This window comes from Cavia porcellus, unplaced genomic scaffold, assembly GCF_034190915.1.
Source record: "Cavia porcellus strain 051 isolate PalLab524CR breed Dunkin Hartley unplaced genomic scaffold, mCavPor4.1 scaffold_7, whole genome shotgun sequence".
In the NCBI taxonomy this organism is placed as follows: Eukaryota; Metazoa; Chordata; class Mammalia; order Rodentia; family Caviidae; genus Cavia; species Cavia porcellus.
In genome coordinates this window covers 28,521,235-28,548,085 of record NW_026947490.1, presented here as the reverse complement: position 1 = coordinate 28,548,085, position 26,851 = coordinate 28,521,235, and the positions used below count along the sequence as shown (strand labels likewise).

Below are 26,851 nucleotides of genomic sequence, written 5' to 3'. Positions count from 1 at the left end.
CGGGGAAGGGGGCAGCGCATGTTAGGAGTGTGGGAAGGGGCAGGAAGAGAGTTCATCCGTTATTTTCCTAAGTGAGAAGTCAAAGAATCGATAACAGAATGGACAAATCCAGAAACAGTAACACAAGCAGGCTGCTGGAGGAGGCTGGGGCCAGAGGACCACAAGTTCCAGACCAGCCTGTGGCACTTACTGAGATGCTGCCTCAAAAAAAAAAAAAAAAAAAAAAAAAAAAAAAAAGTCCCTGTTGGTGACTTCGAGGGGAAAAATAAAAAAAGCTACCAAAACAAAAAACCAGCAACAACAAAAACAGGCTATGGAGGGCCAGAGATTTAGCTCAGCTGCATAAGCGCCTGCCTGGCAAGTGCAAGGTCATGAGTTCGATCCCTGGTACAAAAAAGAAAAATAAACCAAAAATGGGCTATGAATGTAGCTTAGTGTGAAGGCCCTGGGTTCGACTTCCAGTATGAAGTGTGTGTGTGAGTGTGTGAGTGTGTGTGTGTGTATGTGTTCATGCAAACACCTTACTTAAGACTACTGTCAATGCCAAAAGTAAAAGTTAAAGGACATGAAAGTAGCAGGATGTGGTGGCACATATCTGTCCTCTCAGCACTGGGGAGGTTGAGGCAGAAGACTCACCAGGAGTTTGAGGCCAGTCTTGGCTACATAATAAGTCCAGGCCAATATGAACTACATATAGAGATTCTATCCCAAAAAATAGAAAAAAGAGGAGCTTGGCGTGGTGGCTCATGCCTGGAATCCCAGCACTCAGGAGGCTGAGGCAGGAGGGTCGTTGCAAGTTCCACACCAGCCTGGGCTACAAAGTGAGCTCAAGGCCAGTCTGAACCACATAGTGAGACCCAGTCTAAAAAAAAAAAAAAAAAGTGGAAGTCGCTGCCTCTTGGGAGGGGACAGAGCAGAAGGAGCAAGGCGAACTTTTTTTTTTTGTAATCATCTTGCAGAGAGATATGATTCATTAAAGAGCAGAGAAGTGTCTGTGTGTGTGTGTGCAAAAGATAAAAGAAATTCCCAAGGACGGAGGCACAGGTGGGAAAAAATTGCTCAGTAACATCAATGAAAGCAGGACATTTCAGGAACAAGGAGAAAACATTTTTTAACCCTTTGGATGAAAGCGATATTTTGCTGGATGACAGGGGCATGGATGGATGTGGCAGGAAGAAAATTAGGCCAGATATGTTGATTGCAGAACTGACACACATCCACTGTGGAGCCCTGACTGGCCTCAGACTTTTGGCAGTCCTCCTGCCTCAGCCTCCCCCTTACTGGGATTACAAGCACCTACCACTGTGCCCAGCTGCCAGCCAGATTGCTGATACATGTTTACATCTGAGACGCTTTGTCAGAGAGAAGGGGCCGGGCTCAGGGAGGTGCAGCGGCACCATGAATTCTTTTCATATTTTCTGGATGGTGGTGGGCTTAGGGTACACGTGCATTTGTGTTTCAGTCAGAGGTCCTGGCCCAGCACCTAGAGGTTCCAGGTACTTGGAAGGCTGAGGCAGGAGGATTCCTGGAGTCCAGGAGTTCAAGGCCAGCCTGGGCAAGGTAGCCAAACTCTGTCTCAAAACATAAAAATAAAGAGGGTTGGGGATGCAACTCAGGGAGAAAGACCTGGGTTTAATGCCCAGGAGAAAAACACGTTACCCACCCAGCCAACTGTGCCACCCGAAGGGTGAGGCGTCCCTCCCCTCCCCCAGGCCTGCGCAAGCCTGAACCGTCCTCTCCACCGGGAAGAAAGCTTTTGTGGTTAATGAGTCTCAGAAAAGTGAAGTGAAAGTTAAAAGCGAGGGACGGGGTGGGGCCGGAGCCGCCGCTGCCCGCCCCCAAAGCAGGCCCTGGAGCCAGGACCCCTGCGGGAAGCCGGGGGGCCCCCCCCGACACACTCCGCGCCTACTCCAGGACTGTGGTCGCCCTGGCCCCCTCCCTGTCACCTCGAAACCTGGAGGGGAAGACGTGGGCAGGGCGGAGTCTTGGGGCAGAGAAAAGGGCCCCCTAGTAGCCTGGGCGCCCAGAGATGTCGCCGCTCCTGCTGTGGCCGCTGCTGCTGACGCTGCTGACCGTGGAGCCCTCGGGGGCCACCCTGATCCGGTACGGGGACCCTGCTGTCACTGTCACCTCCACCCTGGGAAAGATTCTGCAGCTCGCGCTCTTTAAGCTCCGTTCTCTCAGTTCTCACTTCAGTGCTGTAATCTGCACCCCGGGATCCTGGCTCCTCTCTCCTCCGCCCCAGATCTCTAAACTAGGAACCCTCTCCCCACCGGAGGCTGGGTTCGGTCTATGCGGAGTCCTGGGCTGGGCGCGGGTGCGTGCGAGTGTTGGAGAAGGGACCCAGGGGCGCTCTACCGCTGAGCCACAACCCCACTTTTTTTTTTTTTTTGTCTTTTTGAGACAGGGTTTGTATGCAGTTCAGGCTGGCCTTGAGCTCACTTTGTAGCCCAGGCTGGTCTCTAACTCGCAACGATCCTCCTGCCTCTGCCTCACGAATGCTGGGATTAAAGGCATGAGCCACCACGCCCAGCATCCCCACCTTTTTTTTTGGGGGGGGGGGACAAGGTCTCATTAAATTGCCTAGGATGGCCTGGAACTTGTGATCCTCCTGCCTCAGCCTCTCCTGTAGCTGGGATTCCAGGCAGGCGCCACATCGGTTTATGACTACACATTTTGAAATCCAGGATTCCTAGGGGCTGGGGATTTAGCTCAGCGGCATAAGCACCTGCCTTGCAAGCAGGTGGTCGTGAGTTCGATCCCTGGTACCGATAAAAATGAAAAAGACAAAAAAAAAAAAAAAAAGAAAGAAATCCAGGATCCCTCAATGCTGAAACCCAGGTCTGGAGACTCCTTCATCCCCCGCGACGCAATATTAGGGCCCCACCTTGAATTCTGATGTTCTGGTTAGGGTCTCCGGCCAAGTGACCTCCACTCCTGTTCTTGGATACCCACACTTAAACCAGAGCTCTGGCAGCTGATTTATACTCTCCAAACCAGTCGTGTTTGGCCTCCCACCCCTCACGGGGAGCCAGGCCTAACCCTAACCGAGAGATGATATCTATGGCTCTATGGCGAAGCTACACCCCCTTTCTGTTAAAGACGGATAAGACAGAGGGTCACACTAAGTTGCCCCAGGGACTCAGACTTGGGATCCTCTTGCCTCAGCCTCCCACGGGGCTGGCATGACAGGCCTGCGCCTCTGCACCTGGCTCCCCGCGTCCCCCCGCCTCCTGACAGGGGAAAGGGGGCCCCCCAGGAAGCGTCTCCCCACTTCACATTCTCAGCCTCCCAAGGCCGAAGGGAGGGGCGGGTCCCCTGGGAGGCGCAGAACTGCGGTGCAGCCTGAGGCCTGCACACCTGCTAGCTAGGTCGCTAAGTCGCGGGCGGTCTTCAACTCAGCGCCCAGCGAAACGCTGCCCCAGGTGCAAAGGCCTGACGGGGAGTTGCGAGCGCCCCCTGCTGGACTCCTCTCCGCATGCGGGTCCGCTCGGGAGCCACCTTGACGAGTTAAGGGCCTGCAAAGCCTTTGCAGAAAGCTGTGCGCCGCTCTCCTAGCCAAGTGACTCCAGTTTTGAGATCACGGGCATAGCTGCATTCCCTCTCCTCTGTTTCTTTTAGCTTTCCAGATGGTCTCACTAAATTGCCGAGTTGCTCAGACTGGATTTGAATTTGTGACCTTCCTGTCTCAGCCTCCCAGAGTGCTGGGATTACATCAGGCTTGACTCCTCGTTTCCTTTCTCCTCCTTTGGAGCGAGGCTGTCAGAGTTCCTGGAAGTTCCTGGTAATCTCTCCTAGTCTTCAGTGTCGCTTCATCATTAAAAAATAAAGAAAAAGGAAAAATTAACAATATTTACATAGGGAACCCCCAACACCACCACCACCTCATTTGCTGTACTGGGGATTGAATGCAAGGCTTTCACACTGAACTACACTCCCAGATTTTTTCTTTTTTTGAGTCAGGGTCTCACTTTGTAGTTCAGGCTGCCCTTGAACTTGCAATGATCCTCCTGCCTCAGCCTCTCAGGTTTACAAGCATGTGGCATTGTGCCCAGCAAGATAGACACCTACTATTAATGGCTTACCTGGGAAGCAATGAAAGCATTAGCTAATCACAGAACCGAGAAAGATTAAATTTGCAATTAAAAGTAAAAGTGTGGGCTAGGAGTGTAGCTCAGTAGTAGAGCTGTTGGTTTGTATGCATTGGATTCTCAGGACTACAAAAAAGGCTGTGTGTTATTTTGAGGTATTGGATACATATTTGCAAAATCATCCTCCAGAGAGTTTGTACCAATTTAAGCATCCTCTTTCATGTTGAGCATTTTAAGTTCTTTGGCAGTTTGCAGTGTAAAACAAGATTTCTCACTCTTGTCATTTGTATCTTTTAAAGGGTGTTGGTGCAGAGCAATCTCAATGCATTTAGAAACTTTGTGTCTCTTCTGCCAATTACCTGCTCTTGTCCTTTGCCCATTCTCCTCTGAGTGTCAAGAACATGGCTGCTCAAAGAAAAGGAGATATGAGATACCCTGGTCAGAGACAAAGGGCAGGTCATTACTCCCAGCAACAGTAGCAGCAAGAGTGACAGCATTTGTGTCTTTTTTCTGAGCCCGGGGATGAAAGGAAGTGCCCCAACTGGTGCCTTTAAACGCAGAGAAGACTTTAGAGTTGAGGAACTGTTGAGTTTAGAGAACTCAAATTGTTCATTGTTATATTGTTGTTGTTGTGGTTCTGCAGATTGTACCTAGGACTTTGACAGCATCCCCCATCCCCAGTCCTTTTTTTTAAAGTTCTTTTTTTAAAAAAATTTCAAGACAGGGTTTCAACTAAATTGCTAAATTGCAATTTAGGCTCAGACTTGCAATTCTCTCACCTTTTGACGTCCCATGCATGGCTCAGATCTCTTCTAATGGACTATAGCCTGTTTGCCTTTTGATCTGGAGGGAGATACTATTTTCCAGGACTCATCCCACAACAGAGTTCTCCAGAAGATCGTTGGGATATAGGCAGCCCATGCCTCTGCAGAAATGTTAAGACACTGATAGGGAATTGTCTCCCAACACCAAACTATCCAATTATTTATTTGTAACTCTTTGCATGTTAGGAATATTAACTGCATGATAACAAGACACACACACACACACACACACACACACACACACACACACACACACACATATATCTCAGAGCCTTATATCCCCAACCCTTTAAAAATATTTTTTTAATCCATAGGTGATGGCACATGCCTGTAACCCCAGTACTCAGCAGATTGAGGCATGGGAATTTCTGTGAGTTCTGGGTCAGCCTGAGCTACAGTCAGTCGAGGGCCAGCCTGACCTGCACAGTGAGACTCTGTCTCAAACACACACACACACACACACACAGCATCTCACTAAGTCACTAAATTGTCCAGGATGGGCTCAGACTTGTGATTATTCTGCCTCCCAGCCTGTCACCCAGTTTTTTGTCCTTTTATTTACAGTTCTGTGTGTTGGGGGGGGGGATAGGGGTTTAGATTTTCACTCATCGATATTTCCCTCCTGGCTAAGTTGCTGTGCTGACTTGATTAAATGTCCCCTTGGTCACCATGCTTAGAAAAGCCTCCCTCTTCCCAGCGTTACTCAAACATTTGATCTGCTTCATTTCGTGGGAGACCTATAATACATACACAATGGATGTATTTTACTGTAAAAGTGAAGTCACGATTTGGTGCTTACCCCCTTGTCAACGGTGGGGAAAAGAGTTCAGCATTATAAGGGACACACACAAGGACTGATTTTTTTTTTTTTTAATCTTTCTGAGACAGGGTTGCACTCTGCAGTTCAGGCTGGCCTTGAGTTCACTTTGTAGCCCAGACTGGTCTCAGACTCACAACAGTCCTCCTGCCTCAGCCTCCCGAGTGCTGGGATTGGGTGCACCACAACCCAGTTTAGGGGCTGACATTTTGCAAGGGTTAAATTTTAGGGTCAGGTGCCTGGAACCTTCTGAGAACACCCATTCCTTGAGGGACGGCTTATTTTAAGGCATGTGGATATTGGCAGGTCTTTGGGATGATCTTTCCTAGATGCTTTGCTCTCCTAAAGCCTCGGATTATTTGTTATCAGGTGCGTTAGGTAGCAGTTCCTGGGAGATCGTTACAGTAGAGGTTTTGGTCATCGATGCACTGCACAGGCTCAGAGACATCTCTTTTGTCCCGTGTCCTTGTTGGGACTGTCTGTTAGAGCAGGTACCCAGGAAGGGTGGCTTTCTAACCATGGGCACCCCTGTCCCTTAGGGTCCCACTCCGCCGAGTCCACCTGCCACAGGGCATCCTGAGGCCCATGCGGGCCTGGGCAGAGCTGTTGGAGCCTTCTAGGCTGGGGGCCCCACCCCACGGGGACAGTCCCTTCTTTGTGCCTCTCTCCAAGTTCCTGAACGTGAGTCGCCTCCCCGCAGCCCCCCACCCTCATGCATGCAAGCAAACTCTTGATCTCAGCTCCTCCTTCGCTACCAGGTGCAGTATTTTGGGGAAATTGGGCTGGGAACGCCCCCACAAAACTTCTCCGTCGTCTTTGACACTGGCTCCTCCAACCTCTGGGTCCCGTCCAAGAGCTGTCGCTTCTTCAGTTTGCCCTGCTGTGAGCCGAGATGGGGGTGCAGGGGGTGGGCCTCGGCTCCCCAGGGTGTTTTGAGAAGGCACGGGGTGGGTGGAGGGACTCCCGTCTCCCTGCGACAACTCTCTGTTCTTCTCAACTAGGGTTCCATCACCGTTATGATCCCAAAGCCTCCAGCTCCTTCTGCCCCAATGGGACCAAGTTCGCCATTCAATATGGAACGGGGAGGCTGAGCGGGATTCTGAGCCAGGACAAGCTGACTGTGCGTGCGTGGCCTTCAGGAAGGCTCAGATTACAAGGACTCCGGGAGTCCAGCCCTGGTGGTTTAGGGAAGAGCTTGGAGAGGTCTGGGGCAAAGGGGGCGGGGCTTTCCCGGAGGAGTGGGCGTGGCCTCTCGGACAAATGGGGCGGGGCTTCTCAAACTTTGCGACCTTTCCAGAGGTCTTCAGGTCTAGGATTTATGCCTTGATCAGCAACAGTCTCAGAGATGTCTGGGTGATGTCTTCCCATCTCAATCTACTCCTAGATCGGGGGAATCAACAACGTATCCGTGACTTTTGGGGAGGCTCTGTGGGAGCCCAGTCTGGTCTTTGCTTTTGCCTCCTTCGATGGGATATTTGGCCTTGGCTTTCCCGCTCTGGCCGTGGATGGTGTTCCAACCCCGCTGGATGTCATGGTGGAGCAGGGGCTGCTGGATAAGCCCGTCTTCTCCTTTTATCTCAACAGGTACTGGGGGGGAGCTCTCTTTATCTGAGTCCTGGCCCCCTGGGGGACTCCTGACCCCCTTCAGGAGATCCAGGGCAGCAAGCGCCACTGTCGTTTTGGGAAGTCATCCCCCAAAGAGGAAGTTTCGCTCTCCATTCAGGAAAACACTTGCCCAATATGAGAGCACCTGAACCCTAAGAAGCCCTCCAACTTAAGTGACAACTTAAAGGCACACTAAGAAAACTTACCCTCAATTCAAAATGCTCCTTATTTCAAAACCAAACAGGAAATTCCACACCTCACCCAACTAACTACTCAACTTGGGAACCCTCTCTTTACCCTAAAGCAAGCTTAAATTCCACTCAAGAGCACTCATCAGAAGTCCCAAATTGCCCACTGTAGCCCAGAGAGTTGCCTGCCTTTCAGGAAGTTCACCTTATGCTCAGAAAATCTCACTCATCCAAGAGGGCCCATCGCCCTGTCAGAAATTCCTGTGCCCACTCAGTCATCCTGACTCCCACCTCCTCCGGAGATGGGGCTTCCTGGAGGAATAGGAGGGCTGTCTATTAAAAGGTGCACAGGCCTGTACTTCCAGATCGTTAGGTCAAGGCCAGTTTGGAAAACTTCCTGAGACCCAGTCTCAAAATATGATAATAAAGCTGAGCTCGGTGGCACATATCTGTAATCCCAGCACTCGGGAGTCTGAGGTAGAAGGATTGTTGCAAATTCAAGACCAACCTTGGCTACAAAGTGAGTTCAAGGCCAGCCTGAACTTCGCAGTGAGACCCTTTTCCAAATATAAAATAAATTAATAAAAGGGCTGGGGGGGGGGGAGGTTTCTCTTTTACCTTGCTCTCAGCCCCACATCCCACCATCCCATCTAGAACTGAGATAACACGCAGCTGACACAAGGTCACGTACAGCACTCTGCCTCTGTAGGGCCTTTTTTTTTGGGGGGGGGATCGAACTCATGACCTCACGCTCATCGGGCAGGTGCTTACACCACTGAGCCAAATCCCCGGCCTCTCTGCAGGGACTTTGAAGGAACTCATGGAGGCGAACTGGTCCTGGGGGGCTCGGACCCGGCTCACTACATCCCACCGCTCACCTTCGTGCCGGTCACCATCCCTGCCTACTGGCAGATCCACATGGACCGGTGAGAAGGGCAGCCTCTCAGGTCAGAGGCTGGGTCCGGGGCTCTGGAGCTCTAGGGCCCAGCCTCTAATGACTATGCCCACACACACAGAGTGATGGTGGGCACGGGGCTGACTCTCTGTGCCCAAGGCTGTGCTGCCATCGTGGACACAGGAACATCCCTCATCACAGGACCCTCTGAGGAGATCCGGGCTCTGCACAGGGCCATCGGGGGCCTCCCCTGGCTGGCTGGTGAGGTAAGAACCCATTCTCTGGCGGACGTGGGCTGGGGAGGCAGACAGGAGTCTGACTGCTGGCAGTGGGAAGCAGGTAGCCAAGGAAGTACCCAGCACAGATGGGCCTGGACCGCTGAGGGATGGGCTGCAGCATGGAGGAAGCAAAAACACCCCCTGCGATTGCCCGAGTGACGGGGGAGAAAGCAGATTATGTAGGCCTGGGTGAGGAAAGCGTAGTTAACCAGCCTGTGCACACCAGGCCCTGGATATTTAGCTGCGTACAAAAGACACTGCCAATGGCACTAGGGAGCCAGGGGAGGGATTTGAGCAGAGCACGAATTGCCCATCTTAATTCGTTCCTCTTTTCTCCAGCACTTCATTCAGTGCTCGAAAATCCCAACGCTGCCCCCAATCTCCTTCCTCCTTGGAGGGGTCTGGTTTAACCTGACGGCCCAGGACTACGTCATCCAGGTGAGTGACTGTCACGGTGACGTCAGAGAGACGCAGCGAGCGCTGGGCTTGAGAGGACGAAGCTGGGAGAGGACCAAGGCGGGGCCAGCAGCCGGAACCCGTAACGGGTACCCTGTGGCCCTATCTTGGCGTTTTGCAGATTTCCCAAGGTGGCTTCCGCCTCTGCTTGTCCGGCTTCCAGGCCTTGGATGTGCCTCCGCCTGCAGGACCCCTCTGGATCCTCGGAGACGTCTTCTTACGGACCTACGTAGCGGTGTTCGACCGCGGGAACACAAGCCGCGGTGCCCGGGTGGGGCTGGCACGCTCTCGCGTCCAGGGAGGGGGCGGGGCCGCGCAGGCGCAATTCTCTGATTGAGGCCCCCGGGGCTAGATGCTTGCGCGCCACGGGATAGCGGAGTTCTGGCCTCCAGGGAAAGATCCAAGACTTCCATTGAGTAAATCTACCCGAGTCTCTCATATGCATGTTTCTTTTGGAAGGAAAAACTTGGTGTTCGGACCTCCAGAGGTCCCTACTTTGCAGGGCTCTCACTGATGGGGCCCCGCGGCTTGTAATACGAATCCCATGAGGCTCCTGGCTTTCTTTGCTAAACGAGCCAGGCCCGCGGAGCACGCCGGATGTTGTAGTCTGCGCCGTTTTCCCGCGTTGGTGGCTGGGGCAGGCGCAGCCACAACAACAGTGGGAGGCGACAGGTCTCCATGACAGCGACAGGTGGCTGTGGGGGGAGTGGTGGCTGAGATCGGTAAAAGATTTCCCAACCCTTATTCTAAGGAGAGGGGCTACCGCTCCTACTGGTCTCGTCTCGGGTCCCTCCTCTCTCCCCTTGAGTCCTGAGTCCGCCATAAAGGCGGAGCTTGAAGCCCCCTGGTTCGGGAGAGCACGGCAGCCCCTCCTCTGGCGGTGATGTCACTGCCCCTCCGCAGTCCCTCGTTGACCAGAGCTACCGGGGCTGGGCCACTCCTCTCCCCACCGCCAGCCCCGGGCCCCCCATCCCCACCTTGCCTCGACTAGGGGTGAGTACAGTGGAGGTTCAGATCCGCAGGTGTAAGACAACCCAAATCCCAGTTATGGAGGCGGGGACTGGGAGATGTGACCCAAAATGACAGCGGAGCGATTCCCCTAGGTTCTAGGCTTTGGTGCACCGAGGTTTTTTGGAAGGTCTCAGGCGACCAAGGGTCTTAAGAGTCCCCATATTTTCAGCTTTAGTGAGACTCCCTTTCTTTGATTTGGAACTGATGAGAATAGAGGTGGAGGTATAGAAGGAGCCTTGGAAATCAGGGAGGGAAAAACCCATCCCCACTCACTGGGCCATGGGATAGAGAGAAGGGAGGACTGGAACCGCCGTCCTGGAGACGACGCAGCCGGGAGTGTGCAGCTTTCAGGAATTCTGTAATTTGAGTGTTCCGGAAAGGACGGATTGGGAGGAGCAGGGTCGGGGAAAGATGTGAAGAAGTAGACAGGTATTAGCCTTTCCTCTCCTGGTGTCTGCTGCCAGGCTTGGAGTCTGCTGTTTCTCCATCTGTGTTTATAGGTGGGTGTTCTGTAATCCAGGGTCCATCTTGTCTCCCAAAGCCACCTCTCTCTAAGGAATAGGTGGAGACTCCGGGCTCACAGATCTCCCACATAGCCTGTGAGGTCTGACAAGGCCATAAGGAACTGATGGTGTCCAAATTTCCCAGGGCCCTGGACCATCCTATTACTACTCCTTGCTGTTGGTCTCCTGCCCACTCTAAGGTCTCTAATCCCAAATCTCATCCCATAGCCTCCCTTTTTTCTAGCTTCCTACTCCCCACCAAACCCCCAGTTTATCTACACCTTTTGACCGTTGCTAAAACGCTGAATTGGCTACTTGATCCCATGCCTGCCTGTGGCCAAATAATGGAAAGCAGAGGTGGGGGTGGAAGTGGGAAGAGTGGCTTACTCAGGTCCTGTCCCAGCCCCTAATCCCAGCCTAACCCCAGCTCCAACCTCCAACCTGCCCCAAAATGGCCTGGGAGCCTCGCTTATCGTCTCTCACCTCAGGACTGACTGCTTCTTCCTGGGGTGTACCAGAATTCAGGACACAGAGGGGTGATGCCTGGGTCTTTTCTTGGTCCTAGTGGGTCCCATCAGAGGCTTGAGGGATGCCTGAGGATCGCAGGCCCTGGATTGGGGTCCTGGAAGAGCCCGGAGTCTGGAAATGAGGGCACCGCCTCCTTGGCCAGCAGGACAGGCCCTACTTCTGCACCTCTCTGCAGTGACGCAGCCTGGAGTCCCAGCCAGGATGGGGGTTAGACAGAGGTGTTGGGGGCGGGGCGTCCTGAGAGAAGGGGACAGAGACCCAAAGACAGGAGACATCCAGAAAAAAACATTCAGAAGGGGAGAATGGTGGGGAAGAGAGATCAAGGAGGGGAGCAGAGAAAAAAGATGAAAGACCCAGAGCGAGGGAGGCAGATAGCTGGAACGGAGCAGTGATCGATATACAGGGAGAAAGGGAAGCTCAGGGGATGAGGCCGGCAGAGAACATGAGGAGCCAGCGACCGAGATGAACAGGCAGAGCCTGAGGAAGAGTAAAACACATGCATAAAGAGGGTACAGACACTTGGAGGGAGAACGACTCAAGAACAGCAAGCCCACCCAGTGATGAAAAGCAGAGGCTGGGGGCTAGGCAGCGAAGAGGGTAGCCTGCGCCTGGGAGGGGACAGCAATCTACGGAGGGGGAGCCAGGCCGGGATGAAAGCGCAAAGGCGAGGTGGGGCAGGGACCTGGGACACAGGCGCATGGCGGAGTGAGGGGCCTAGCGACCCCCCAAAGAAAACTAGGGGGAGGGTATGAAGTCAGCCGCGGGAAGGGAGACTGAGCCCCATAGAGAAAAGGGACAGAGATTCAAGAAGAGAAGCAGATTCAGAACCTACTGGGAGGGCAGAGACTTAGAAAAGAGGGACAAACACTCTGAGATCGGGGAAGAAAGGGAATACCAAGATACACAGGCACGGGAACGAGGTGAGAAACCATACGAACCATCCGCACACTTGCAGCAGGAGGCGATGGCCCGGGACAAACCGCGCGCCCTGCGGCGGCCTGATCCGCCCCCTTCGCTCCACAGGCCCCGCCTCCCGCCGCAGCCCCCGCCGGAGCCGCGGGCCCCGCCTCAGCTCCCTGCGCCTGCGCATTGTTTGCAAGCGTCTGGGACCGCCCCGGCGGCGGAATTGGCTCGCTGGGAAGAAGGCCGACTGGTCCTGGTCCCGCACCTAACTCTCCGTCTCGACCCCCTCCGGGCCTCATTGACACCAAAACTCCCGCACTCTCCATTGGTTCCGCCCGTTGCCCACGATCCGGAGCTCTGGCTGCCCCTCATTTCCCTTCTCTTCGCCTCCCTCAGTGCTCAATTCTCACCAGTTCCTGCCCATCCCTCGGTCCTCACTCCTCCTTAAGGCCTCGAGGACCCTTAGTTAGGACCCTGTCACAGGATCTCTCCGTTCCAGATCCCTCCCCTCCGCCTAGAGCTCATTTCTCTGCGTAGAGCCCCATTCGCTCTCCGAGCTCTCCCGCAGCCTAGTCCCGACGTTTTCCTCGGCGTTCCTCGCCCACCCACCTCCGTCCCGCCCTCCTGCCTTCTGGACGCTCCTCCTCTGGGCCAAGCCCGGTGTAGTCAGGCCTAGCTTGCAGCTCCGGGGCTTCCTTTGCATCAGGCTTGCCTTTCCCCTTCGCCTTGGCCCTTTTCTACCTGGCCCTATTCCGTCTACAGTTCCCACCCCTGGTTCAGTCCCGCCCTCCCTGCCCCAACCCCAGTCAGGGCGGTTTCTTCTGTCTTCGGTTCCGATCCGTCCAGTGTTAGCCCCACTCCACCCTCTCCACCTGCCGCTCCATGTCCTCTCCTGCCTGCCAGGGATTTAGGTCCAGGTATGCAAACTCATTCTCCCCGGGTCACTTCTTAGTGCAGTCCGATCGGCTTCTCTCATCGTCAGTCAGCCTGGCTTCCCTTTTTTTCCCTGATTCTCTCAGGTCTCTTTGGCAAATCTTGCTCCGATTTCTCCGCTCTCCCTGAAGTGCTCAGCCCAAACAGCGTTAGTGACCCTTTGACGCCCCACCCAGCCCCCTCCAATAGGCGTCCAATTGGCCTGCCTCATTAGTGCCCCCCTCCCATTCAGGCACAAATTAGAGAACCAGCCTAGCTCCGCCCACTATCCCCTCAGCCCAATCATCTCTGATCCTCCCCCACGAGTCCCCGCCCCCATCTAGCGCCTCTTCTCACCCAATCGCGTCAGTCTCTGCACCCTCCAGGCCCACCCCTTCCACCCATCGCCTCTCCCACCCAATCACGTTCATCTCTCCTCCAGAGCCCCGCCCTTAAGAGCCCCGCCCCTCCCGGCCCGCCCCCTGTCCAATGCTGAGCTCAGTCTGCGTCTAGTCCTTCCGCGGGCGCCAGGGGGCCAGTAAGCAGCAGCCGGCGCCACCACCGCAGCTGCCGGAGTCCCCGCCGCCGCTGTCCCCGCTGCCGCCGCCGCCGCAGCCTGCGCAGCCCGGGCCAGCCGCATCCCCGGCGGGCCCCCCGGCACCCCGCGGGCCCGGGGGCCGGCGCGCCGAGCCATGCCCCGGGCTGCCGGCGGCGGCCATGGGGCGGCACGGCGGCGGCGGTGGCGACAGCGGTAAGATCGTGATCAACGTGGGCGGCGTGCGCCATGAGACGTACCGCTCGACGCTGCGCACCCTGCCGGGGACGCGGCTGGCCGGCCTGACAGAGCCCGAGGCGGCCGCGCGCTTCGACTACGACCCAGGCGCCGACGAGTTCTTCTTCGACCGGCACCCGGGCGTCTTCGCCTACGTGCTCAACTACTACCGCACCGGCAAGCTGCACTGCCCGGCCGACGTGTGCGGGCCGCTCTTCGAGGAGGAGCTGGGCTTCTGGGGCATCGACGAGACCGACGTGGAGGCCTGCTGTTGGATGACCTACCGACAGCATCGTGACGCCGAGGAGGCGCTCGACTCCTTCGAGGCTCCGGACCCCGCGGGCTCCAACGCCGCCACCGCCGCAGGAGCGCATGACGCGGGCCTGGACGACGAGGCGGGCGCGGGCGGTGGCGGCGGCCTGGACGGCGCAGGCGGCGAGCTCAAGCGCCTCTGCTTCCAGGACGCGGGCGGCGGCGGCGCCGGGGGGCCGCCAGGGGGCGCGGGCGGCGCGGGCGGCACATGGTGGCGCCGCTGGCAGCCCCGCGTGTGGGCGCTCTTCGAGGACCCCTACTCGTCGCGGGCCGCCAGGGTGAGCCGTTCTCGGGGGCCCCCAGTACCCCTCTCCAGGCACCTCCAGAACCTCGGGAGCTCCCATCCCAGCCTCTCCTGGATGCTCTGAGCCCCTAAATAGGATCCTCCTGTTCTTGCAACACACCCTCCTCCTGCCTTCAGGCCCTTAGAAGATGTCTCTCTAACCTTTAGACCCTCTCAGGCCTGTCCCAGGCCACCCTAGATCCTTAGAAAGTCCCTCCGGACCATGAACCTCGGGGGCCTCCTCTGAACAAACCCATCTCCTCCGTTCCTAACGTCCAGCGTTTCCCTGGCCCCTCCAAACCTGTTGTCACCACCCTTGGCCACCCCCACACCCTCACAGGACTTCTTGAGACCCTGGTTTCTTGGAGCACTCCACCCCCCTAGGAGATCACCCTCCGAGTCTGTTTTGCAAGGTCCTGGGAGCCTTGCCTTCCCATCCTGCCCTCACCATCTCCCTGGTTTTCCTTGGGCCTGGCTCCCGGGAGGTTTCTTTCTCCAAATTCAGGTGTCCTGGATGTTCTGGACCCAGCCCCTAGCCCCATTCAAGTCTCAGAAAGCCGCTGTTCTGGCTGCAGGGCCTCCTGGAGCCCTCTGATTGCCCTGACCCCTCCATGCTGCAAGTTTGAGTCTTGAGGCGCCTTTCCTGCTAGAATTTCCCTGCCTCCCCCTCTGTCCCTGTCCCTTCTTCCTTGCCCTGTGCCTCCTCTTGTCCCGAGGACTTTCCCCACAAAGCTGTGTGTTTCCCCCAGTCTCCACACGCCCCCTCCTGCCTCTAGAACACTCTGGAGTTTGCTTTGTAGAGCTCCGGGTGTCCTCAGAGTTGCTCTGCCTTGCCCCGGCTTCTCCCTGCCATCCTTTCAGCTGCACACCACAGCTTCTGGGATTTCCTCCTTTCCCAAGTCCCCACTCCCTTTCCTGGTCTGTCAGGTGATTTTGCCTCCTGCTCTGAAACTTTCTCTCTCACCTCAAATCTCTTGCCCTAGTCATCAGCCCAGAAACTCCTTCAGATAGCTGCCAGTCTTCCTGCCCTGCTCATGGGGTTCCAGCCACCTGGTTTCCCCGCGTCCAGCCCTGCTTTCTGTCTGTTTCTCATGCTCCTCTTTCCAAAGCCCAGGACTGGGCCCCTCAGCCTCTTTCCCTCTGCCACAGTGATCCCAAGAGCCCATACCCTGGTCTTCTCTTCCCTCCACTGCCCCTCCCTTACAATCTAGGATTTCTTCCCAAGCGCTCTCCACCTCTCTCAGGAAACTTCCCTAAGTGCTTGGAACTTCCCAGGCTAAGTGGCGGCTCTCCTGTTTGGTTCTTCCCAAACCTTTTCTTCCTTCTCAGCTTCCTCCCAGTCCAGGAGGCCCCAGGGGGAGTAAGTGGGGGAAGAGAGGGGGAAGCAGGTCAAAGTAGAAAGAAGTGGAAAGGGGAAAGCAGAGCGGTCCTGGGGCCACATCCACCACCACCCCCAGGCCCAAACACCTGGAGGAACCCGTCCGGGCCCCTCCCCCCTCGGTGCCGTGTCCTGGGCCGGGAAGGACGCGGAGCCGCAATGCCGCATTCGCGCCAGGGGAGGGAGCGAGGGGGAGGGGGCCCCGAGGCACCGCAGAAAGTTTGGTACCTGGGAAGCGCTGAGTTGGCGAGACTTGGGGTAGAGTGGGGAGGAAGAGGTACGGAAGGGACGCGGCCCTAGATGCCCCGAGGCCTGCAAGCGGCCCCTCCCCCCACGGCCCGGGGCGCCCTTCCTGCCCGTGACCCCATTGAAGGGTGCTGAGGCCAGGGGGAGGGTGGAGGCGGAGTCTTTCGGTGATGGCTAGGGGTCCGGACAGCAACGGAGGTCATTCATTAACTGCACAAATGCTTTTCTGAGTAACTGCGGGATGCCAAGCACTTTACAGACTTAAGTAAGGTTGCTTGAGAGTTGGGAGCTCCGTCCAGTGCCAAGTGCAGGGTCCTGCCGCACTTTCCCTCTTCCCTGTCACCTTTCCTTTCCTCCTTCCAGGGACTCCATGCCCACCTATCTCGTCTGCTTTTGAGCCTCCCTGGGACAAGGGGTCCAGCACTGCAGCTGTGCACTGCGGCGGGTGCCCACCTGTCCCCTGTGCTTTGGGAGGAGAGGAGTTAACTGAGCTAGGCTCGCGGCCTCTGTCAGGAAGCACCTCTCTGCGGCTGCGCGCTGCCTGCTGGGTTCCAGCCCAGAAGGGGTTAAGAAGGCGCTGGGACACTGCGGCTGCGCACTGCGGCGGGAGCTGTCCGCGGTGCTGTCCGCCGCGCGCCCCGCCCCCCCCCCGGCCCGGCCAGCCCGCCTCCACTGCGGTGCTGCAGCCCGCCACGCACCCGGCATGGAGGGGGGTGGGGAGCCCTGGGCATGCGCTCTGCGGAGGCCTCCTGCCTCTTAACCCACTGCGGAGAAACCGAGAGGAGCCTCGCTGATTCCCCCGGTCCGCAAGGTGCGGGGTTATCTCTGCCACCGACTTGGACCCTCCCTCTTGTCTGAGCTTGAGATGAAAAGTCACTCCCCAACTTTACCCACGCGGCAGCACTATCCATGTGGTTAAAGCCCCCCTTTACCCCAGCACCGTCTCTCTGTCCAAGGAAGGCCTCCCCTCAGTATCTGATCAAGCCCATTGCTGGCCCTTGCCTTCCCCACACACTGACCTCGCCCCCTCTTCTCCAAGGTTCTGTGAAACCCCAGTCCACTGTGTCCCAAGAGGCCTAGTCTTCCCCTACCTTGCAGTGACCCAGGCCTCCCAAGTCCCTAATCCTTTGACCACGTGCTTGCCCTCTCCCTCAGTGTGAGGACCCCTACCCTCCCTAGAGTCTCAAGTTCTGTTTGCAGCCTTAATCATTCTGTCCCATCTTCAGGACCTGGACCCCAAATTCCCCTGCTTTGGCCCCAATCCTGGCCTCAGTTCTTTGGGTGACGTCCTCAGCTAGCTGCTTCCTTTTCTGGGACCCCGATATGGGCACTGAGACCCTCAGTGTTCCTGACCCCTCTAAGTGATGTCCTGTACCCCAGTGACAGCTCACCATGTTCTGGACACAGGGCCAAGCCCTTTGTACACACAGCTCATTGAATTCTTACAACCCCATGAAACAGCTGAAGGCTCAGGTCTGACCTCCTTGCCCAAGTCCAACACCTCCAAAGCTAGATTTCAGCTCAGACTTTCTTGCCCTTGGCCATGTTGTGGTTCTTCCCCACCATTCCCCTTCCCTCAGTTCCCAAGCTGAGCCCCAAAGCTTCTGAGGTATAGAGGGGGTGACCCTTAGTCTCCCTTGGTTTGTCTGGTAGCTCAACCCTTGAAGCTGGGTAGGATGTACAGGAGGTGGAATCAGGTGGTCTAGAAGGCAGAACAAGGGACCAGGTTGCAGAGCAGACACTGCTCTTCCATCACATCCCACTAGGGCCGGGTTCTGTCCTGCTGTCTCTGTTCCTCTGGTCACTTTAGAGGGCAGCACAGGAAGCTGGATGTGATGAAGCCACAGGGTCAGGGACCTGGATCCCCGAGGGGTTGGGCCTGGGAGGCTGGGGAAGAGGGCAGTGGAAGGGCCCCGCTCAGATTCCGGTGGACTCCACGCCTTGGTCACCTTCCTGTCTCTCCCATCCTGCCTGCAGTATGTGGCCTTCGCCTCCCTCTTCTTCATCCTCATTTCCATCACCACCTTCTGCCTGGAGACCCACGAGGGTTTCATCCACATCAGCAACAAGACGGTGACGCAGGCCTCCCCAATCCCTGGGGCCCCGCCAGAGAACATCACCAATGTGGAGGTGGAGACGGAGCCCTTCCTGACCTACGTGGAGGGCGTGTGCGTGGTCTGGTTCACCTTCGAGTTCCTCATGCGGATCACCTTCTGCCCGGACAAGGTGGATTTCCTCAAGAGCAGCCTCAACATCATCGACTGCGTGGCTATCCTGCCCTTCTACCTGGAGGTGGGCCTCTCGGGCCTCAGCTCCAAGGCCGCCAAGGACGTGCTGGGCTTCCTGCGGGTTGTCCGCTTTGTCAGGATCCTGCGCATCTTCAAGCTGACCCGCCACTTCGTGGGGCTGCGGGTGCTGGGCCACACACTCCGTGCCAGCACCAATGAGTTCCTGCTGCTCATCATCTTCCTGGCCCTGGGCGTGCTCATCTTCGCCACCATGATCTACTACGCCGAGCGCATTGGCGCCGACCCCGATGACATCCTGGGCTCCAACCACACCTATTTCAAGAACATCCCCATTGGCTTCTGGTGGGCTGTGGTCACCATGACGACCCTGGGCTATGGAGACATGTACCCCAAGACCTGGTCCGGGATGCTAGTCGGGGCACTGTGTGCCCTGGCAGGGGTGCTGACCATCGCCATGCCCGTGCCGGTCATTGTCAACAACTTTGGCATGTACTATTCATTGGCCATGGCCAAACAGAAGCTGCCCAAGAAGAAGAACAAACACATCCCCCGGCCTCCCCAGCCTGGCTCGCCCAACTACTGCAAGCCTGACCCACCCCCACCACCCCCACCCCATCCTCACCACGGCAGCGGTGGCATCAGTCCTCCGCCACCCATCACGCCACCCTCCATGGGGATGACTGTGGCCGGGGCCTACCCTCCAGGGCCCCACACGCACCCCGGGCTGCTAAGGGGGGGTGCAGGGGGACTGGGGATCATGGGGCTGCCCCCTCTGCCTGCCCCCGGCGAGCCCTGCCCACTGGCTCAGGAGGAAGTGGTTGAAATCAACAGGGCAGGTGAGGCTGGGTGCGGTGCGGAACAGATGGAGGCCTCTGGGAGGTTCAGGGACAGAGTGGCTGCCTGCAGAAGGGGAGGGGGGAAGGTGACAGGCCAGCCAGTGGGGAGCCACTGGCAGCCTCTGAGGCCTGGATTGCTCATCTCTCTTTGGGGCCAGACGGACCTGAAGCTGAGCTATCCCAGGGGCCATTGAGACAAAGCAATGGTAAGAGGAGCTCAGAGGTGGGTACGTGGGGGCGGGGAAACTCTGAGTCTCCCAGGGATCCTGGGGGCCACCAGTGTGACACCGTGGGTCTGCAGCTGTAAGTGCAGAGAGACAAGTGGGACAGAGGGAGGCTAAGGGGTAGGTGGGGGTGAGCAGGAGAAGCCACGGTGTCCACACAGTGTGGCCAGAGAGGTAGCCAGGGCTGGGGCTTACAAGGTGCCTGCCTGGCAAGTGCAAGGTTGTGAGTTTGATTCCTGGTGCCTCCAACCCCAAAAAAGGAAGGTGTCTGGGACACTGGGGTGCTGGGAAGGGGTCTGGAGAGACCAATGTCACTGAGGAGGCCACAAGGTGGGGGGACAGCAGGAGAACAATGACCCTGTGTCCACGGGGAGTCTGTGCCTCAGAGGCAGTAATTTGGGTGTCAGGGAGGAGGGAGAGGTGGGCCCCACCCCCAGGCCTTAAGTAGGTCAAGAAAGGGAGCTGGGCCACCGGCCCCCATCTTGTTCCCTCAGCCACTGGCCCAGTTTCACACCCATTAAAAATAGCTCAGCCAGAGCCTAGGGGACCCCCGCTCCTCTCCCTCACCTGTCACCTCCCAGCCCTGCCCCATGGTGCCCTTTCAGTCCCTAAACAACCACTTTCTCTCTGCCACACCCTCCCTAGCTGTCTGCTCCAGGGCCAGGGCTGCTGCTGCTTCCATCCAGACCCCCCTTCACACTCAGTGCCCAGACAGTCAGGCCCCCTGCTCTCAGGGTGCCCAGGCTCAGTGGACTCGGCCCTGGAATCTCGACTTCCAGCACTCAGCCTCTTCCAAAGCACCACAGGCCTGGACCCTACCCCTCCTCACTCTCTGTCTCTGTCTGACCCCCTGGGGACACAGATCCCCGGCCCAACGGTGATCCTGCTGCAGCAGCGCTGGCCCATGAGGACTGCCCTGCCATCGACCAGCCCGCCATGTCCCCGGAGGACAAGAGCCCCATCACCCCCGGAAGCCGGGGCCGTTATAGCCGGGATCGCGCCTGCTTCCTCCTCACCGACTATGCCCCTTCCCCTGATGGCTCCATCCGAAAAGGTGAGGCACCCTCCGTGGACCCCCCTGGGACTCTCTCTCTCTCTCCCCTGCCCAGGGGAGGGAGTAGAGGGTGGGGGTGGAGGCGCCCGGCTTCCCTTCCCCCTACCTGAACCCAGACTGCCTCCCTCCCAAACCTCCTGCCCCAGGCTTCCTCCCCACTGACCCTTCACCTGTCTTTATTCCATCTCCATCCCCCACCCCCCTTGACCTCCTCCCCACCCCAGCCACTGGTGCTCCCCCACTGCTCCCCCAAGACTGGCGTAAGCCAGGCCCCCCAAGCTTCTTGCCCGACCTCAACGCCAACGCCGCGGCCTGGATATCCCCCTAGTGGACGAACCCCCTCCCCCCGGGGTAAGTAGCCCCCCTCTGCTCCCTCCTGACTTTTCCTTCCTGTCGACTAACCCCTCCCACACCATGGAGCCCCACTGACCGAGACTCCGCTCCCCACCTTACTGTGAACAGCTGTGCCCCCTCCTGACACTGACCCCCCAACCCCCAGCGCCCCAAGGTCTCACCCAGTGAGACTGCAGCCATGCTGAGGCTGGGACTGCCTCCCAGAACTAACCCTGCCCTTCCTCCACGCCCGTCCTCACGACTGACCCCCATCACCATTTCCCTGCCCCTCCTTTGGATTTGAGCTCAGTTAGGAAAGTGGGGTGTGCACTTGGACACTTCTGGGTGCAGGATGTGTGAGGCAGGTGCTGCTGAGTTAGCAGGAGCTGGGCCTGGGGCTGCCTCTGGGCTACTCAGTGCCCCAGGAACTCCAGGGAGGCAGACTAGGCTAGAGTGGTTGGTGGATGTGACCTGTGCTTGGATGGAGGAAGAGGAATACAGAACCCCTCACCTGGGGTGGGGTGTGAGTGTCAGGGACAACTTCCAGTGTCTAGGTTGGAGAACAGAAGCCACTTCGCCGTGATTAAAGGGAGCTGCAAAGTCTGAGAGTTGTTGGCAGGGAAGGGGCAGCAGCCAGATGAGGTCAGGGTCCTGGGGAGACCAGAAGGATAAGTTGCCCCCAGCGTTGTGGGGATGGTAAAGAAAGGCTCAAATCAAAGGTCAAGAGGGGTGGGGTGGGGTCAAGAGGTCCTTAGTGGAGCAAAACCCAGCATTCATCAAATGCTAGCAAATCAGTGCACACTGTGATGCTGCAGCCCCACCCCCCTGCCAGGGTGCTGGGAATTGAACAGGGCCTTGCACCAATAAGTACTTTACCACTGAGCTGTAGCTCCACTCTGTACTTTTTTTTGAGACAGGTTCAGGCTGACCTCAAATGTATGGCAGTCTTCCTGTTTCAGCCTGTGGAGTTCCGGATTGCAGGCATGTGCTATCCATCACACTCAGCTTTTAAAAAGCTTCCTCTTTTTGAGACAGGGTCTCACTGTGCAGTTTAGGCTGGTCTCGGGCTTACTTTGTAGCTCAGGCTGGTCTCGAACTTGTATCGATCCTCCTACCTCAGCCTCCAGAATGCTGGGATTATAGGAGTGTGCCAGCACACCCGGCTTTTTAAACATATTTTTTTGAGACAAGGTCTCACTAAGTTTTCCAGGCTGACCTCCCATACCATTCAGCCTCCCACCTAGCTAGGATTGCAGCAGTGAGGCCACAGCTCCGGGCAGTGGACAGCTGGCTGTGAGCAAAGGGAGAATCCCCACCACCGCTTTACATCTAGAGCACCTCTTCTTAGTAGGGCTCTCAACTTTCAGTGAGGAGTTTTTATAAATAAAACTTTATTAGGATGGAGTCACATGGGACTTCCGGAACAGAGTGGACTCATTGTGACCGAGGCCTGGGGCTCCAGTAGCCAAAAGGGTTACAGGAAAAGCCTGCCAAGCTCTCACTGGAGGCAGCTTTCTCACCGAAAGCCCGGAGGTGCTGAAGCAGTCTGTACAAGGAACTGTCTAGGAAGAGAAGTACCCAGGGAGTGGAGAGTGAGACCGCAGCCAGGCTGAGGCTGGGACTGACCTTCTGTGTGAGGACAGAATACAAGGTCCTAAAAAGAGGACAGGCAGTCGTCCCCAGGGAGCCCTGCCGAACCCCATGTTCCACATAGGCCTAGGAGGGCTTGGCTGCGCTGAGGTCACAGCCAGACAGCAAGGAGAACCCCTCCATGCCCCCCCCCCCCCCCCCGCTTTCCCCACCCCTCACCCTCCATTGTCATCTCATCCTCCCTCCTGTCCCTCCTCCCCCCTCGGCCGTCCCCCTACTCACACCCCTCCCTGTGGCCCTGGCTTCCCACCCCAGGCCTGAGGGGCCCTGGTAGGATGTGGGGGGGGGGATGGAGGTGGAAGCTGGGGGGATCAGGTGAGGGTTGGGGCGGTCCCTGCTTCTCTTGCCTATGATGCCAAAATCCATTCACTGAACTCAAATAATGGCTGGAGCTGATGAGGTGACTGGAATTCTCCGCCTGTGTGTCCGAGACTCTGACCCATCCCCACCCCCACCCCTGTTCCCCATCCTTCATGCCTTGTCCCCCTCCCCCAGCCACCCAGAAGCTCCTTCCATATTTGATGTCTCTGGCCACCCCCATTTCACTGCTCCCTTCTCCCCGGAAAACACCAGCCAGGAAGAAGAGATCCTGGCGTTCTCCATCCCCCCAACAGTGAGGCTGTGTTGGGGGGTTCCCCCATCATCCTCCTCCCCGCCGTGACTCTCTTGTATTTCTGTCCCCAGCTCTTGTCACCGCCTGAGACCTCGCGAGACCCTCGGGTCCCCCCTGCCCCTTTCCCCCAGGTTAGCAATTGGGAATGGTGGGGAGGGGATGTCCCCAAGATAACGGCTTTGGTCCCCAGGCTCTCTCTCCCCTCCAGTCAGGACTCCCACTTCCAGACAGCCTGGGGTGTGCCTGAAGCCACCACATGACCTGAGGTTGCAGAAACCACACGCAGGGCTCAGGGTCCTGGGGCCCCCAGCCCTGCCCCTCCAGCCTGGCCTTACCGCAGAAGCTCATTCCAGCCCTGCGGTGCCCACATCTTCCGGCCTCCCTGACATTCCCTAGGCGCTCCTGGATCCCATGCCTCACCCCGCCCTCTGCCCTTGGAGTTGCCTCAGACTCCCCAAGGGCGCCACCCACCCCCTGCCCCCTGCTTTGGGCCTGTGGCGACACCCCCCCCCCCCGCCTGTCTGGACAGGTGGCCCCCAGCCTCCGCTGCCACCGCCTTACCTGCCCCCCCAGGCCTCTTCGCCAGCTGCTCCCCCACTTGCATTCCACCCAGCCCCTCCACACGTCCCCCATCCTGCCTTGCTGCCCCCCACCTTTGGCCTCAGATGAGGGGACCAACGAGGGTGGGAGGAGGGGGCTGCGGTGGGGGAGGGGTGGGAGGCTGGGTGGGTGCTGCCGGCCTCCTAATCGGAGTCTCTCCCCTTCCCTGTGTCTGCACCTTCCTCGTGGACGCTGACTGACTCTGCGATTTGTTCACTTCTCTCTCTCCATCTCCTCGGTCCGCTCTGCCCATCTCTGCCCCTTGCCTGTCTTTGTGTCTCCCTTTCTGTCTGCCCCGTCTCTGTCCTGTCTGTCTCTAACTGTCCCCCACTGCCTTTGTCTCTGGGTGTTTCTCACCCTCTGCATCTCCATCGCTCTCTCTCTGTTTTCTCCCTGTCTTGGGGTCCCTCCCCACCCCATCTCTATGCTTCCTCCCCATGTTTCCGCCCCTTCCCCAGGTTACGAGAAATCCCGCAGCCTGAGCAGCATCGCGGGCCTGAGCGGGGTGTCCCTGCGCCTTGCGCCCCTTGCCACCCCGCCTGGCTCTCCCCGGGCCACCCGCCGCGCCCCCCCAACCCTGCCCTCCATCCTCTAGCGCTCCCCTCCCCCCTGTGGGGGGACTCGGGGGTGACCCGGAAGAAGGTCAAAGGAGCTGGGGGTGGGGGTGGGGAGAAAGGTATTTTTTAAAAATAATCAAAAAGTCATTAATAATATGCAACCGAGATGATGACGCCAGCAGACACCCCCGAGCCCCGAGCCCCCCACCTGGGCCACCAGGATGGAAGGGGAGGGGCCGGATCCCACCCACCCTCTCCCCCACAAAAAGCCTTCTCAGGTCTCCATGAGCCATAGGACACCCTCTCCCATCAAGTCGTGTAAATAAGTACAGAGGACGCCAAATCCATCTTGGGGCACCTACTCCCCACACTGCATGCTCCCCAGCTGGACCCCTGCTCCCAAGACACCTCAGCAATAAGCCGCCAGGGGCTGCATGTCGCGAGCTGGAGGGGAGGGGGCCAGGAACTGCAGGGGTCGGGCTGTTCTTCAAGCCTCGAGGGGGCTTCTTGGCTTCCCGCCCTTCCCCCCAGGGCAACCAACCCAGCACACACTTTTGGAAAGGAAACCAGCTAGGGATGGGGAATGAGGGGTGTCGACCAAACCTGTCTTCGGCTGAGGCCCAGGGGAGATAGTGCTGACAAACCCCACCCCGCCCCGCCCCAGGAGCTACTGGCCTCTGTGCTTGCTGCATGGACTCAGAACCCCCAACCTCGTGCTCCTGGGAGGATCTGGCCCTGGCCCACAAAATCCGCGCCCCTCCCCTCCATTCCCAGGACATGAGACCTGCATCTGGAATTCCTGAGATAGGCCCTGGCACCCCGCACTCCTCCAGTCTCCACACACTTTGGGGACTTAGCCTCAGCAAACAGATGCTTCCTTGCCCCGCCCCCCCCCCACTTCCCTGGATTGCATCCCAGCACTTCAGACCCCCAGCTCTTAAGTTTAGTTCAGCCTTTGGGATGCTCCAGGTCTTTCCCACAACTCTGACATCTCCCGGACAACCCCAGATCCTCGGGTCTGCTTGCCAACACCCCAAAGTCCCGCAAAGAACACCCCACTTGTCCATCCCAGGATCTCCTCACGCTAGGACTCGGGCTCCTCCGCCTGTCTGCAATCCAGGGAGCCAGGCCCCGGCACCCCTTCCACCCTAGCCCTGGCCATGAGGCCCTTTCCCTGAGATGGTGCCCACAGGCGCCCTCCTCGTGGCCAGCGGTTCCCTGCAGTGTCGCGCAGGTGCCCTTGCAGGGGGTCCACGGACGAGCGCCTGTCGGAAGTTTCCTCTTGAACGCGCACATTTGCACATGAAGCTGGTGAACGGGGAGCGCTCCCTGGTCGGGGCGTCATTCTTTGGGTTACCAGTGTTTGCATTCAGGGCAGTCCCGAAATGATCGCAGAGGCTGCGGCTAGAGGAGCCCTGGAAAGTCGGCCTGGGAAACTGCGACATGTCTAGGGTGCGGGCGTCCCACCCCTGGCTACCAGGCTCACGGTGGAAAAAGCCGTCCCTCACACCCCATCCAAGCTCAAGTATGCGCTACCTCCCCCAGGCCCAGAGACCACGGTCCCAGAATCCTTAGCGGACCCTCCTTTTGGAGCTGGGGGCCTGCGGAATCAGCACCCTCCCTCCCTCTGCTCCCACGGCCTCAGGGACCCCCCCTCTCGACCACCCAAGGGTGGGGGGGCGTCTCTGGGGACAATTCTCGATGCAACGATTCCTATGCAAGGGGCATTTTGAATCCCCCCAGCCTCCTCCAGCCCCTGAGCCCCGGTGAATCGGGGTGAGGGGTGGGGAGGGTAATGGTGGGGCAGGGTAAAGGGCTAGGGCTCCAGACACCAGGGTAGGGGGTGGGGACTGGTTATATTGCCAAAGGGTTCATCTTCTTTAAACAGCCCCCCTAGTTTCCCCTGACCCTCACAAAAAGCAGATCAGGGCGGGGAAAGGGGTGAGAGTCTTTCCCCTAGGGTACTGACCTCTTCCTAACGGCTGCCCCTGCTCGCCAATCCGCCACACGTACCCAGCTTTTTAGTTCAGCTTTAAAAAAAAATAACCACATCATAAACATCTACAAAACGCGTCTTTCGTCCCGTCCCTCCTCCCCATCCCCCAAGTCAACAAATAGCGTGGGATTCGGGGAGGGAGAGCGAGCTCAAGGGACTGCCTCCAAGTCCCGCTCCTTTTCTCCTCGGCCGCCAGGGTGCCTGCAACTACACGCATGCGCTGCATGCCGCGCGCCCCCCACTCGCATGGCGCGCCCCTCCTGCGCTCCGGGAACCCACGGACACGGGGCATGAGGCGGGGCGATTGGGGAGGAAGGAATGGCGGGGTGGGGTGTCGAGCTCGGCGGCTCCCCCTCCCCAACACACACACAGCAATAAGTTTCTCACACTCGAAAGCGGGCGGGATCGGCCTGGCCTGTGGGGGGCGGGGGGGAGTGGCAGAGGGGCGCTCTCAGGGATGGGGGCGGAGTCCGGAGGCTGTGGGGAGGGAGGTCTCCAAATCGTCCAACTCTGGTGCTAACGGCGGGTCTTCTCAGTCCACCCGCACGGCCGGGAGGGAGGGGTCGGTAGGCCCTTCCCCCCAAGCCTCCCCCACGCCCACCCAGGGTGCATGAACCGCCCGACGCAGAAGCTGCCGCATGTCACTCCTCCTCCCCAAAGAAAAAAAGTGTCAAGCTCTCTTCCCCACCCACCCTCTCTCCTCCTCATCAAAATAAAAACTTCCTTTTCATTTGAAA

At 57.9% G+C, this 26,851-nt stretch overlaps 2 protein-coding genes and 1 long non-coding RNA gene across 3 annotated transcripts; 2 read left to right on the top strand and 1 right to left on the bottom strand.

Moving 5' to 3' along the window:
* Nucleotides 1–1,815: 1,815 nt before the first annotated feature.
* On the top strand, nt 1,816–26,851 carry Napsa (napsin A aspartic peptidase). The gene is made up of 13 exons (XM_003465412.5): nt 1,816–2,103; nt 6,272–6,413; nt 6,491–6,614; nt 6,734–6,852; nt 7,117–7,316; nt 8,329–8,451; nt 8,542–8,686; nt 9,038–9,136; nt 9,276–14,373; nt 17,980–19,087; nt 20,174–20,365; nt 23,033–23,092; nt 24,020–26,851. Exons 1-9 carry the CDS (start codon nt 2,030–2,032, stop codon nt 9,489–9,491), a joined length of 1,242 nt encoding a protein of 413 aa, XP_003465460.2. The 5' UTR covers nt 1,816–2,029; the 3' UTR covers nt 9,492–14,373; nt 17,980–19,087; nt 20,174–20,365; nt 23,033–23,092; nt 24,020–26,851.
* LOC106026677 (uncharacterized) lies at nt 5,771–11,290 on the bottom strand. Its single transcript, XR_001200259.2, has 2 exons — nt 11,152–11,290; nt 5,771–9,849 (listed from the first exon to the last, which is right to left on the bottom strand). It is a non-coding gene; the product is annotated as an uncharacterized LOC106026677 (long non-coding RNA).
* Nucleotides 13,501–26,851, top strand: Kcnc3 (potassium voltage-gated channel subfamily C member 3). The gene is given in 4 exon segments (XM_063253178.1): nt 13,501–14,373; nt 17,980–19,087; nt 20,174–20,365; nt 24,020–26,851. Coding segments are annotated over 4 exon segments (2,310 nt in total). The 3' UTR covers nt 24,157–26,851.